Source organism: Heptranchias perlo, chromosome 32 (genome assembly GCF_035084215.1).
Source record: "Heptranchias perlo isolate sHepPer1 chromosome 32, sHepPer1.hap1, whole genome shotgun sequence".
Classification (NCBI taxonomy): Eukaryota; Metazoa; Chordata; class Chondrichthyes; order Hexanchiformes; family Hexanchidae; genus Heptranchias; species Heptranchias perlo.
Genome location: NC_090356.1, coordinates 31,704,716 through 31,719,530, shown reverse-complemented (window position 1 = coordinate 31,719,530; position 14,815 = coordinate 31,704,716). Strand labels below are relative to the sequence as shown.

The 14,815-nt window shown below is 45.3% G+C and overlaps 1 protein-coding gene across 1 annotated transcript in view; it reads right to left on the bottom strand.

Annotated features, from left to right (window-relative positions):
- Positions 1-10,634, bottom strand: part of LOC137301216 (ephrin type-A receptor 8-like) — a 58,409-nt gene extending 47,775 nt beyond the window's left edge. Inside the window, exon 1 of the mRNA XM_067970693.1 lies at positions 9,978-10,634. Coding sequence (XP_067826794.1) covers positions 9,978-10,623 — 646 coding nt within the window. The 5' untranslated portion in view covers positions 10,624-10,634. The remainder of the gene's footprint in view (positions 1-9,977) is intronic.
- Between the last annotated feature and the right edge of the window lie 4,181 nt (positions 10,635-14,815).

Here is a 14,815-nt window from a genome sequence, read left to right as displayed (position 1 = left end):
GGTGTTCTATGTGATGTAGCTGGCAGGTGTTCTATATGATGTAGCTGGTAAGTGTTCTACATGCTGTAATTGGCAGGTGCTCTATATGCCATAGTTGGCAGGTATTCTATATGCTGTAGTGGGCAGGTGCTCTATATGCCATAGTTGGCAGGTATTCTATATGCTGTAGTGGGCAGGTGTTCTATATGATGTAGTTGGCAGGTGTTCTATATGCTGTAGTGGGCAGGTGCTATATATGATATAGTCGGCAGGTGTTCTATATGCTGTAGTTTGTGACACTCTGTATGCTGTAGTCGGCAGGTGCTCTATATGCTGTAGTTTGGTGACACTCTGTATGCTGTAGTCGGCAGGTGTTCTATATGCTGTAGTTTGGTGACACTCTGTATGCTGTAGTCGGCAGGTGCTCTATATGCTGTAGTTTGGTGACACTCTGTATGCTGTAGTCGGCAGGTGCTATATATGCTGTAGTTGGCAGGTGCTCCATATGATATAGTCAGCAGGTGTTCTATATGCTGTAGTTTGGTGACACTCTGTATGCTGTAGTCGGCAGGTGTTCTACGTGCTGTAATTAGCAGGTGTTTGTGTTCTATATGCTGTAGTTTGGTGACACTCTATATGCTGTAGTTGCCAGGTGTTCTATATGATGTGGTCGGCAGGTGCTCTATATGCTGTAGTTGCCAAGTGTTCTATATGCTGTAGTTGGCAGGTGTTCTATATGCTGTAGTTGCCAGGTGTTATATATGCTGTAGCTGGCAGGTGTTCTATATGCTGTAGCTGGCAGGTGCTCTATATGCTGTAGTTGGCAGGTGTTCTATATGCTGTAGTTGGCAGGTGCTCTATATGCTGTAGCTGGCAGGTGTTCTATATGCTGTAGCTGGCAGGTGTTCTATATGCTGTAGCTGGCAGGTGCTCTATATGCTGTAGTTGCCAGGTGTTATATATGCTGTAGCTGGCAGGTGCTCTTTCTGCTGTAGCTGGCAGGTGTTCTATATGCTGTAGTTGGCAGGTGCTCTATATGCTGTAGTTGGCAGGTGTTCTATATGCTGTAGTTGGCAGGTGCTCTATATGCTGTAGCTGGCAGGTTCTCTATATGCTGTAGTTGCCAAGTGTTCTATATGCTGTAGTTGGCAGGTGTTCTGTATGCTGTAGTTGGCAGGTGCTCTATATGCTGTAGCTGGCAGGTTCTCTATATGCTGTAGTTGCCAGGTGCTCTATATGCTGTAGTTGCCAAGTGTTCTATATGCTGTAGCTGGCAGGTGCTCTATATGCTGTAGTTGCCAAGTGTTCTATATGCTGTAGCTGGCAGGTGTTCTATATGCTGTAGCTGGCAGGTGCTCTATATGCTGTAGTTGCCAGGTGTTATATATGCTGTAGCTGGCAGGTGTTCTATATGCTGTAGTTGCCAGGTGTTCTATATGTTGTAGCTGGCAGGTGTTCTATATGCTGTAGCTGGCAGGTGTTCTATATGCTGTAGCTGGCAGGTGTTCTATATGCTGTAGTTGCCAGGTGTTATATATGCTGTAGCTGGCAGGTGTTCTATATGCTGTAGCTGGCAGGTGCTCTATATGCTGTAGTTGCCAGGTGTTCTATATGTTGTAGCTGGCAGGTGTTCTATATGCTGTAGTTGGCAGGTGTTCGATATGCTGTAGTTGCCAGGTGTTCTATATGCTGTAGCTGGCAGGTGTTCTATATGCTGTAGATGGCAGGTGTTCTATCTGCTGGCAAACTAAATGGTGATGCTGTCGCCCATGATTCCCTGAGAGGTGAGTTCCTGATCTCAGCTGGACTATGTGGGAAAGGTGTCAGACCAATGGAAACCATTGTCCCAGAACCAGGAAGGAAAAAGTAGCAGGTGAGAATATCCACTTTGTTCTAGCAGCTGGTTGGAGAGTGGCAATTACAGAAGATGGTGGAAAAGGTCCACTTTAGGAATAAATACAACTGCAGGAAGCCTGAATCGAAGGTGGGCAATAATTTACAAAGTGGAGGAAATAATACAAATGCTTGAAAATCCGTGGGACTGTGAGACTTGGGTTAAAATCCAACACAACGAGCAAGAGAAACATACTTAATGGATTATAAGGCAGATCATCTCACACATTTACTTATTCTACTAATAAAGACCAAAATGACCAAATAAAGATCCACAAAATAACAAGACTACACAGCACAAAATCCACAGCCACAAAAAATATGTGGAAAATTACATCTTAAATCATCTTATCAGCCTCAGTTGACAGCAGTCATCATAATTTAAAATATGTGGTGAGATTACCAGCACCTAGTTTAAGATGGTACAGGTCTATAGTTGATCAGTGCCCCTTTAACCAGTTGAAGTCTAAACTGTTTGCATAATACATACAAATGACATTCAGGATTTACTTACTTATCTCCACAAACGGTGAATTTATTCGAACTCCTAATTTTAACAAACACATTTGGCTTTTTAATAAGCGATGGGGTGAGTCCCAACTTGTTGAATTAACAGGCGCTGCTTTTAAACTAGACACGGCAAATAGCTAAAAGAAATTTGCTGAGAATCCCTGAAAGATAGGAATTGGGTGAAATGTGCTCTTGCTTTATTGTCACTTACACACCTCAATTCCCCAAAATCAGGACATACTTGAAGACAAATTTGAATACATTTAAAACAGAAATAGACAGTTTCCTAAAAGTAAAGGGAATTAGGGGTTACGGGGAGCGGGCAGGAAATTGGACATGAAGCTGAGTTCGGATCGGTCAGGGCCCTGTGGTTGGTGGAGCGGGCCCAGGGGCTGAGTGGCCGGGTCCTGCTCCTATTTCTTGTGTTCTTTAGATTTGAGGTTAGGATCAGATCAGCCATGATCTTGTTGAGTGGCGGAGCAGGCTCGAGGGGCCGATTGGCCTACTCCTGCTCCTATTTCTTATGTTCAAACAATGGCCTAGAAATTCAGGTCAGAAACGTGCCCGCACTTCCTGCCTGCCATTCTTGGGGCTATGTAAGCCACTCCACCTTCCTCTCCTCCTTTAAGACACACCTTAGAACCTACCAATGTGACCAAGGTTTTAGTCACCTGCCCTTTGGCTCGGCATCAATTTTACGCTCCTATGAAGCGCCTTGAGACGTTTTCCTATGTTAAAGGCACTATATAAATGCAAGTTGTTGTTATCAAATAGTAAATTTTACTCAACCCAGAATCGTTCTGTTGTGGCCCTGTCTTGTGGAGACTGTAGTCGTTCTCTCCCCATCAGCCTTGTGACCAGAAGCAAACTTTCCCATAGTGCTAGTGTGTTGGTTTCCATGGCATCATTCAGCAGGAAAGGAACAAGAGGGGGCAGGTGAGCTTGTTTGTTGTCATTTTTTAATTGTTGAGGGACATAAATTGAAGGGCCAAGGTCCATATTGCAGGACACCAGCAAGATTGAAAGAAGTGGATCATGTAAATAAGAACATCAGAAATAGGAGCAGGAGTCGGCCATATGGCCCCTTGAGCCTGCTCCGCCATTCAATCAGATCATAGCTGATCTTTGACCTCAACTCCCAATGTCCCTTGATTCCCCTACAATTGAAAATTCTATCTATCTCGGCCATGAATATACTCAACGGCCCCGATATTAGAGTGGAGGCGGATGGCAGCGGGGGGGGGGAATGTGCGCATGGGTAACCAGCCCAATAGAAAATATCCGTTTCCCATGCGATCGCGATTCAATTGGTGCCACTTAACGTGGCTCCCGGGTTTACCGTCCGAAAGCTGCGCAGCGGGCGGACTGCGGACCCGCATCACAGGCTGTCAAGCTGGAGGAGCTCTATTTAAAGGGGCAGTCCTTCAATGGCTGCTCCTGGAGCAAACTTCCACACACCACAATGGAGCAGCACAGAGGCAAGGTTGCTCCAAGATTCAACAATGCCTCACTCCAGGTGCTACTGGAATGGGGTGAGGAGGAAGAGGGGAGTGTTTTACCCAGCGGAGGGGAGGAGGTGGCCTGCCTCTGCCACCAAGAAGGCCCGGCTCGAGGTGGCAGAGGAGGTCACCAGCAGCAGCAACATCTCCCGCACCTGGGTCCAGTGCAGAAACGCTTCAATGACCCAACTAGGTCAGCCAAAGTGAGTACACTTACTCATTCTCCTACACTCTGTCTTCCACATCATCGCCCCCACCCCCCAACTCATTCTGCACTGCCAAAACTACTCCATCACATCACTCCTCACACCCACTTAAGGCTCATCCTCAGCACTTCCTCAGCACTTCCTCACCTCCCCATTAGTCATCCCACCACTACCACTCAACCCAATCCTCATACAATGTCATGGCTCTGTCTCATACTCACTCTCTGATGCATCTCTTTCATGGTCAGCCTCACCCAAAGCAATGCATTCATCCATTGGCCACTTCACCATCACTCACCCACACGACTGTTCTTTCTCCCCTTCTACGAGAAGAGAGCGCAAAATGCACGGGAGAGGGTGAGGACCGGAGGTGGGCCGCAACAAATCGTCGTCTTTACAGACGTGAAGCAGGAGGCGCTGGAGCTCAGCCGAACCCTCGAATGCCTGTCTGTCGGGGACGCGAGACTGGCACCCGACAAACGTCTGGTGACAGAACTTTAACATTCAGCACACACAATATGAATTGATGTTAACATGCCTCGCCATCTTCAGCACCTCAGTATGCTCATCGCAACATGACACATCTGTGATGATGCTTAATATTTCCTTCTGTTCTCTTACAGGGACTTCAGCGACCGCTGTGACGGCAGAGGGCGATACCTCAGAGGACCTGCCAGCTTCTAAGGGTGCACCGTCACATCTGAGCGAACTATCCACCAGCGCAGATACACACACCTCGGTGGGTCCTAGTCCTTAGTTAGTTGGGTTGGCACCTGGTGAGTTACAACACACGTGAGCATGAGCAGACACTGGTGTGGAGAGTCCATGTCGGTGGGAGCACTCCTCTCCAGGCTCTGCTCAGCTGGACGCAGATGCTGAACCCCAGGGGCCATCCTTTAAAAGGAGAACGATCGAGGGGCAGCAGCACATTTGTGAGGTGCTGGAACAGGTGCCACGCGCACGCTCCACAATAGCGCAGAGGATGGAGGAGTCCAACTCCTGCACGAGTGGAATGGTGGCACAGGTACAGGAGGGCATCTCTGAGATACTGTCACAGGTAAATGCGTGAATGTCTGCGATGGAGAGAAGGCTAGCCTCCATTGAGCTTCAAGCATGGCTCACAGATGAGTCCATTCAGGCCTTGACAATGGCCGTTCGGACTCAGGCTGAACAACATTCTGCCGCCTTCAACAGGCAGGCAGATACACTAGCACAGGCCTTACAAGGCATCACACATGTCCTCCAAACTGTTGTCCAGCAGAGTGTAGGAATGATGTGGCCGTGGCCCAGGAAAGGGATGATGGCAAAAGGGGACATGGAAGTGGGGACGCCACTCAAAGCGCTCCCATGTCTCACCCGTTGCCCCCCTCTCAACCAGTATCCGCAATGCTGCCTCCTCTCCGGGTGGCCAAGTCTGCCCCTGCACAGGGCACAGGTGCAGGTGGAGCAATCTTTGGAGGGGCCCTCATGGGCACCGAAACCCAGAGGGCATCGGCCCAAAGCACCTAAGCAGTCAGAGTATGAACAAGAGCAACCTGCCACTACCTCTGCTGCAGCCACAGGGGAAGCACCACGTAGAAGCGGTAGGGAAGAGAAAGGCGAAGGATTTGTGATCATGAAGGGGATGCACAAGGGGGTTTGACTCACTGTCATGTTTTTCGTTTATATTTATTTTTTGTTAAACTCACATTAAATATTATATTCTCACCACTGCTGCCATGTCTTGCCCATTCTTGACTGGCTTTTGTGATAGGGCCCTTTCATGAGGTTCACCATGAACGGCGACATTTGATGCCACCCATTGGGTCACTTGACAGTGGGTGTACGTGTAATTGCAGGGCTGTTTTGTGCAGGGAGGGGTGGGCGGCCTGGTGTTGGCGCTACTCTGTCCAGGTGGTGTGAGGACTGGACTGTTCACACTGTCTGATGTTAGGAGAACCGTTCACATATCAGTGACTCCCTGGTCTCACTAGCAGCCAGGTGAGCCACTGCTCTGCCCATGGGTTCCTCCTCCTCCTCCTCCTCCTCCTCATCCTCCTCCATGCAGGTGGTAGATGTGGATGGGGCCTCCTCAGGCGGTGCCCCTCTCTGTTGTTGCCCTCTCTGCTCTTGTGCAGGTGCCTGTGGTGCAGCACTGTGCTGTGGAGCTCCAAGTGACGGAGGTGGACGCCATGCCTGGCGAGGTTGGTGATTGCTCGTCCTCGGATGCAGTGTGAATGCAGCCATGGCGCTCCCCCACCCTGACGGTGTGAGTTTGCGGGGGTCCACAAAGTAGTTAAATATGTGTGAACAGAAGAATTTTGAGTGGAAAGTAAGAATTTTCAGTGAAAGCACAAAGATCTCGCAGCCAAAACGTTGTCTGAAAGAACTGAGCGCCCTGTTGCAATAAGTGACCTTTTCTCCCCATCTGTCAAGGAAGCATTAGAATGTCCCACTGGCTGCTGGCTGAAACACGTCTGTTGCAACAAGGAGTTCCCACAGCAGGGGAAACACGCTGAGGATGCTTCAAAATCACAACCCTGCCTCAATGTGGAGAAAATGAAATAGTTCAACTACTGAAACTATCTCAACAACTGTATCAAGTATCATCCCACCGGCTTTAATTACCGGTGGGACTTACGCATTCGGGAGGCAAGCGCGCACCCAGACGCGCCAGTGGGGAACCCGGAAGTCTGCGGGTTGGATCCGGTTTCCGAACCCAAACGGGATTTCCCCGATTTCCCCCTTGCAATAAAGGCCAACATTCCATTTGCCTTCCTAATTGCTTGTTGTACCTGCATGCTAACTTTCTGTGTTTCTTGTATGAGGACACTGAGATCTCTCTGAACACTTAACATTTAACAGTTTCTTACCATATAAAAAAATTCTGCTTTTCTATTCTTCCTACCAAAGTGAATAACTTCACATTTCCCCACATTATACTCCATCAGCCACCTTCTTGCCCACTCACTTAACCTGTCTATATCCCTTTGCAGACTCTTTGTGTCCTCCTCACAGCTTACTTTCCCACCTAGCTTTGTATCATCAGCAAACTTGGATACATTACACTCGGTCCCTTCATCTAAGTCATTAATATAGATTGTAAATAGCTGAGGCCCAAGCACTGATCCTTGCGGTACCCCACTAGTTACAGCCTGCCAACCTGAAAATTACCTGTTTATCCCTACTCTCTGATTTCTGTCTGTTAACCAATCCTCTATCCATGCTAATATATTGCATCCAACCCAATGAGCCCTTATCTTGCACAGCAACCTTTTATGTGGCACCTTATCGAATGCCTTTTGGAAATCCAGATATACTATATCCACTGGTTCCCCTTTATCTACCCTACTAGTTACATCCTCAAAAAACTGTAATAAATTTGTTAAACATGATTTCCCTTTCATAAAACCATGTTGGCTCTGCCTAATCATAATATGATTTTCTAAATGCCCTGTAACCACTTCCTTAATAAAGGATTCCAGCATTTTCCCGACGACTGATGTCAGGCTAACTGACCTGTACTTCCCTGTCGTCTTTCTCCCTCCTTTCTTGAATAGCGGGTTTACATTTGCTACCTTCCAATCTGCTGGGACCGTTCTAGAATCTAGGGAATTTTGGAAGATCACAACCAATGCATCCACTATCTCTGCAGCCACCTCTTTTAGAATCCTTGGATGTAGGCCATCAGGTCCAGGGGATTTGTCGGCTTTTAGTCCCATTAGTTTCTGTAATCCTTTTCTCTACTGATGTTAATTGTTTTAAGTCCCTCACTCTCATTAGACCCTTGGTTTCCCATTATTTCTGGTATGTTTTTTGTGTCTTCTACTGTGAACACAGATACCAAATATTTGTTTAACGTCTCTGCCATTTCCTTATTCCCGATTATAATTTCTCCTGTCTCAGCCTCTAAGGGAGCAACATTTACTGTTGCTAATCTCTTCCTTTTTACATACTTGTAGAAGCTCTTACAATGTGTTTTTATAGTTCTTGCTAGTTTGAATCACAAGTAACATTGGTCAGGCAATGGGTTTTAAAAGCCTGGAGATTGTAGACTCCATGTTCTAACGCAGGGCCTTCACTTAATGTGGCACATGTAAGAAAGTGAATAGGGAAAGGATGGAGTCAGTGACGAGTGGGTTATCAATTTAAAATTACCACTAAGAGAGTGAAGAGAGAGCTGAGATGAAATTTCTTTATGCATGGAATGCTTTTCCACAGACAGTGGTTAAGGCAGAGACCATTGCAACTTTGAAGAGAAAATTGAATAAATATTTGAAGCAGAGGAAAATGCAGGGCTATGCAGAGAGAGCGGGGCAGTGGTTTTGAATTGCTCGAGCAAAGAGCCAATACAGACACAATGGCCTTCTTTGGGCTGCAAACTTCTATGCTTCTATGGGAATACTTGGGTAAGTCTTGGGATATTTTTGGGGAGGTGTATTCCTGCTCCAAGATCTGTAGAAGGGTAGATTGGAGCCTCACTAAACCCAGTCCTGTCAAAGGAGGAGTGAAGCAAGGTTTTACACTGTCATTCATTCTATTCAAAGTCTTCATCAACGGTATCATAAAGGATGGCTGAGAGTGTCTTTATCTCATCACTTCTAAAATGTGTTCTTTTGCACAGTTGATATTGAGGATCTAATGCATGCCATCCACCATCATTATTGGCTGCAAAAGCAGAATGTGGTAAATGCACTAAATAAATGTCAAAAATCAACATTTCCCGGGGTGTTATGTCCCAGGCCCTCTGGGAAAAATATTTTGCACCTCCACAGCTCACAGCCCCTTCAGAAATGTCTAAAGTCTACAGCAACAAATGGACTTTGGTGTCTTTCCCCCTTCCCCCTTTACTACAATTGATGGAATACTGAGTATCGCTACACCGTAAGTCATGACAAGCTCCTGTCTCACTGCACTCCCATTGTAATCACAACTCGTTACTTCATATTTCAGGCCTCTGGGCTCCTGTTTTCAAAAACACCGAACTGAATTATGGCATGTGATCACAAAACACCAATAAAAATTCTGAAATTTACCCGACCAAAAAAGGAAGTTACTTATTCAGTGGCCTTAACCCCTATTCACAAATTGTTTTTCAGTTTGTATGTCGTTCATCGGCTTTTCTGAATTTTGTAGGATGGCGTGTAAGGTATGTGTAAGTTTGTGTTTATGTATGTGTATCTATTTGTGTGCCTGTGTATGTGTATGCACACGTGTGTGTATTTATGTCCATATACATGTGTATGTACGTGTATGTCCACTTATGCTGTCCGTGTGATATGTGCATCTGTGCACGTGTCCGCCCGCATGTGTGTGTGTGTGTGTGTGTTTGTACGAGCGCGTGTGTGTACATGCGCACACCATTGGCAGCAGTGCCATAATATAAAGGGAGTATAAAAGATTGCACTCCTCTGTAGGCTTGGACATTCTATGTGGATTTCTTTGCATCTGCAATTTGTAACTTACAAGCTAAAGAATGACCCATTAAGTTCAGGTCCCACCAGTAACACGGGGCCAATGGTCATTGGTGCTTTATAACTTTGAAGTCAATTTGGCAGTAACGAGTAGTTTGTACTAAATATTAATCTAATTTTATACTTCAGATATTAATCTTTAAGGAGAACTGGTTGGAAAACTCTGTGCATTCACTGACATAGAAACATAGGAATTGCTACACGAGAAAAGACCAAGGTCCATCTAGTTCACCTTCTGCCATCCTGATACAACAATAATGGAGTTGTTGATTAATCATAGCAATCGATCTCTATCAATTAGTCTACAATAGACCCAGACATGAGGCAAGGAAAAGCCCAGTGGTAGAGAAATTTGGGAACCATAGGTCAAAAGTCACCTGTTCCTTCAACTTCCACTTCACTTATAAAAGAGAATTTGAATTCTAAAGGAGTCTTACCTTGGCAGCTATCTCTTTGCTCCTCATAGCCAGCGCTACAGACGCACTTTCCAATGGGAACGAGCCACTCCCCCTCAGCACTGCAATACATCTTGGGCGTATCTCTCTCCTCGCCATGAGTCACACATTGACCTTGCACTTCTACCAGAGAGGAGGAGTCAGCACCAGTCACTGCATCTGGGAACACGGCCAAGTTCCGTACCATGGCTGGGCATTTCTTGTAGTAGACCCTCACTGACACTATCGCAATGCAAGCTCCTATGTCCTGAAAAGCCAGGTAGATTCCTTTTTTGTTGAGCGGTCCCACTCCACGAACTTCGGTGTTTAATTTCAGTCTTCGGACTCCCAGGTCTACGCTGGTGAAGCTTTCATCTGCTGCCACTGTGTCAATTTTCACAAACTGGTTCTCCCAGACATTGCTGCCAATGTCCCTGTCTGACTCGAAGTAATACAGGTTAAAGGTCTCCTTGCAGGTCCCCACAACCCCTGGCATACTGTTGCAGTCTCGCAGGGTAAATTTTATTTCAATGTATATTCGGCGTGCCCCATTCCGTTGTAGCCAATTAGTCCTTAGCCAGTTGTTCTGGTTTGGAGACATGACGTTGCAGACTTGATAGGTGTGGATTGGAGTGAAGTACTCGTCCATCTCACTGATAGCATCCCACTAGAAAGGAATATAACTGGAATATAATAATGCTCTTAAATCAGTCCTTAATTAAGGGAAAGAACATTAGCAGTGACTGGGATTTGGTTTGAGATTTTATTTATCTTCTGCAATGTTTTCCCCTTCAAGTATTTATCCAATTACCTTTTGAAAATTACTATTGAATCTGCTTTCATAGAATCATAGATTGGTTACAGCACAGAAGGAGGCCATTTGGCCCGTCAAGCCCATGCTGGCTTTCTGCATGAGCAATCCAGTTAGTCCCACTCCCCCACCCTTTCCCCATAGCCCTGCAGATTTCTTCCCTTCAGGTACTTATCCAATTCCCTTTTGAAAACCATGATTCAATCTGCCTCCACCGCCTTTCAGGCAATGCATTCAGATCATAACGAATTCGCTGGGTTAAAAAGTTTCTCCTCATGTCGCCTTTGGTTCTTTTGACAATGACAATGACGATTCGTTGCTTAAAAACATTCTACTCATCTCCCCTCTGGTTCTTTTGCCCATAACCTTAAATCTGTGTGCTCTGGTTACTGACCCCCCCTGCCAGGAGAATAGTTTCTTCCTATTTACTCGATCAAAACCCCTAATAATTTTGAACACCTCTAATAAATTGCCCCTTAACCTTCTTTGCTCTAAGGAGATCAATCCCAGCTTCTCCAGTCTTTCCACATAACTGAAGTCCCTCATCCCTGGTACCATTCTAGTAAATCTCCTCTACACCCTCTGCAAGGCCTTGACATCCTCCCTAAAGTGTGGTGCCCAGAATTGGACACAATACTCCAGCTGAGGCCTAAGCAGTGTTTTATAAAGGTTTAGCATAACTTCCTTGCTTTTGTACTCTATGCCTCTGTTTATAAAGCCCAGGATCCCACATGCTGTTTTAACAGCCTTCTCAACTTGTGCTGCCACCTGCAAAGATTTGTGTGCATAAACCTCCAGGTTTCCCTATTCTTGCACCACCTTTAAAATTGTACCATTTAGTTTATATTGCCTCTCCTCATTCTTCCTTTCAAAATGTATCACTTCACACAAGGGTAATGAGATACCCTTCCATTGACCCCACAAGTTCCAATAGGGTCAGTGCTGGAGGCGATCATTGGCCGTGATCACATGGATTTTTGACCCCACTATTTAGATCTTTTAGTTCAATCTCAAATGATTAAGAATACAATTCCAAGGAGTTGTAAACTCTCACTAAACACATTTTGAGTGTACATGTAACCCTGGTTCCTGAGGTGCGTTGGTCAGCTGGAATGACCTCCTTGACCAGAAGCACAGTGGTCTCTCTGTGTCCCAAGTGCTGTCCAGCAAACAGACTCAAGATGCAGGTGGTCAAATACACAGCTATCGTCTGCTCAGCCCACCCACGTGCAAAATGGTGGTCCCATCGAGGCGGCAGAGGGCTCTTCATTTAAAATTCATCTCAGTTATTTTTTATCTAAATGATGAATTCTTATTTGGCAGACAACCGATTTACAGATTCACAGCGTTAGCAACCCTAACCTCAGCACAAAGAAAATATACAGCTCGTGTACAATTATAGCTTCTGATAGGCTGTTTGTAAAACTAGAAGTGCTAAATTTAATGTTTTTAATTTGTGTACATACACCCCCAGGTCACTCTGTTCCTGCGTTCCCTTTAAAATTGTACCATTTAGTTTATATTGCCTGTCCTCATTCTTTCTTCCAAAATGCATCACTTCACACTTCTCTGCATTAAATTTCGTCAGCCACGTGCCTCCCCATTTCACCAGTCTGCCGATGTCCTTCTGAGGTTTGCTACTATCCTAGAGACTTTAATGTTCCCTTTTATGTTACCTGCTAATCTTTTTTGATACACTCTCTTTGCTCCTCTTATTTCTTTATTCAGTTCCCCTCTGCACTTTCTGTATTCTGTTTGATTCTCGACTGTGTTATGAACCTGACATTTATCATAAGCCTCCTTTTTCTGTTATCATATTAATCTCTCTATCTTTAATCATCCAGGGAGCTCTAGCTTTGTATGCCCTTCCTTTCCCCCTCATAGGGATGTGTTTAGTCTGTACCCAAACTATCTCCTCTTTGAAGGCCTCCCATTGCTCATTTACTGTTTTACCCACCAATCTTTGATTCCAATCCACCTGGGCCAGATCCCTTTTCAACTCACTGAAATTAGCTCCTTCCGGTTGAGTATTTGGAGATAATTGATAAACTAGTCAACATTAGAGAGGATCAAACCCCTGGTCTGGATGGGTTGCGTCCACGCATATTAAAAGAAGTTAGGGAAGAGATAGCAGAGGCACTATTACATATTTATAAAAATTCATTAGAGAAAGGAATAGTGCCAGAGGATTGGCGGACAGCGAATGTGATTCCTATATTGATAAAGGAAGATAGAACAAGTCCAGGGAACTATAAACCAATTAGCTTAAAGTCAGTGATAGGAAAGATAATGGGCCAGCTTTTGTTGAAAAAATAACGGCGTCTGAATGATGCACGCCATTATTAATGCGCAAATTGACCAGCAATCTGTAACGAGGAAAAGATACCCCGTGAATTGCGAATCGCCACAAGTTGCTGGCCCATTTTGCGCCGTTCCGCTGTTAGCTTTGCGAAAATGGCATCTCGCGCTTAACCTCCCTGTGATTTTCATGAGGTTGCTGCATTTGCACATTAATTGCCCATTAAACTCACCACTGAAAATTCAGTTGAGTGATTATCAATGCACCCTTTTAACAACGTGATAATTATTAATGACTGCCAATTAACCTCCCTTGCCCAGAAAGTAAATGATTGTAAGTGTGAAGTCTCATTCCTTCAGGTTGAGAATTGTTATAGGAGATTGTAAAAATGTCAAATTGCTGTATAAATGCAAGTCTTTCTTTCTTACATTGTCCACGGGTTCAGGGATGTTTGTGTTTTCTCTCCTGATTCTTGTGACTATCTCTGCCTCCCTGCTGGGAGGTTCCTGTCCTCTGCTCAGTGTCTCCCCCTTCTGGCACAGCTGAGAAGTGGAGCTCACGATGTGGACATTCACCAACCGACCTGGAGAAAGCTGAGTCTCTCCACACTACCGTGAAACGTGACAGTGCTGGGATGTCCCGACTCTCCATCTCGCTGCCAAACTGGTGAACATTAAAACTGTTTTAAATAATACTTCAAAGTGTTGTAGTTATGGAAACCAGGCTAGGGATGGGAGTTTCAAAATATCAGAGACATTAACCAGGAATTTCCTCTGGGATTCTCCAGTTCTGCCGCTGTAACTTTGGCGGAGATTCGGCAGCAACCTCATTTGCACACGTTCCCGCCAAACATCCAGCAAAGTTACAGCGGGAGAGTGGGAGAAGCTCCGAAGAAACTTGCCTCTGCCGTGAACTTTACCAGGAGCAGCCGATTACTAACTCACCATTGCTCAAGTGGTCTTTACACCGTGTCGGAAAAAACTTAACACGTCATTTTAAAACTAAGATGCGTTCAATCTATAATTTTATTTTGCGATTAAAAGAGTCTGGAATAAAAACAGAAATCGCTGGGAATACACATGGCCCAGATCTTGCAGGAGGGGGACATCTCTCAGCATGCGCCATTAGTTAAAGTTCTTCCTCCACCCTTCAACTCGAATATAATTTTGCGTCGTAACTTGCTGGAAGTGTGAGCTGATAATGGGACGGCGAGGGTAACAGGGCATCTGGGACCTTAGTGAACGGCGGGACCAACAGCCTATCCCCTAAAACGATGAGATTTAAGGATTGAGAAAGAAACAGAGGAACAATGGAGAAGGAGGGTGAATTCGAGTCAAATCAGAATGAGAAATAAAGAGAGGGAAAGAAAGATTGGATTAAGTGAGAGAGAAAAAAAGAGCCGGAATGAAAAGTAAAAAAAAAATTAAAACATTTAAAATTTGAAATTTTTTATATCTCTAAGAATCATAGAATGGTTACAGCACGGAAGGAGGCCTTCGGCCCATCGAGTCCGTGCCGGCTCAATGCAAGAGCAATCCAGCTAGTCCCACTCTCCCGCCCTTTCCCCGTAGCTCTGCAAATTTTTTCCCTTCAAGCACTTATCCAGTTCCCTCTTGAAGGCCACAATTGAATCTGCCTCCACCACCCCCTCAGGCAGTGCATTCCAGATAATGACCACTCGCTGTGTAAAAAAGTTTTTCCTCGTGTCACCTTTGGTTCTTTTGCCAATCA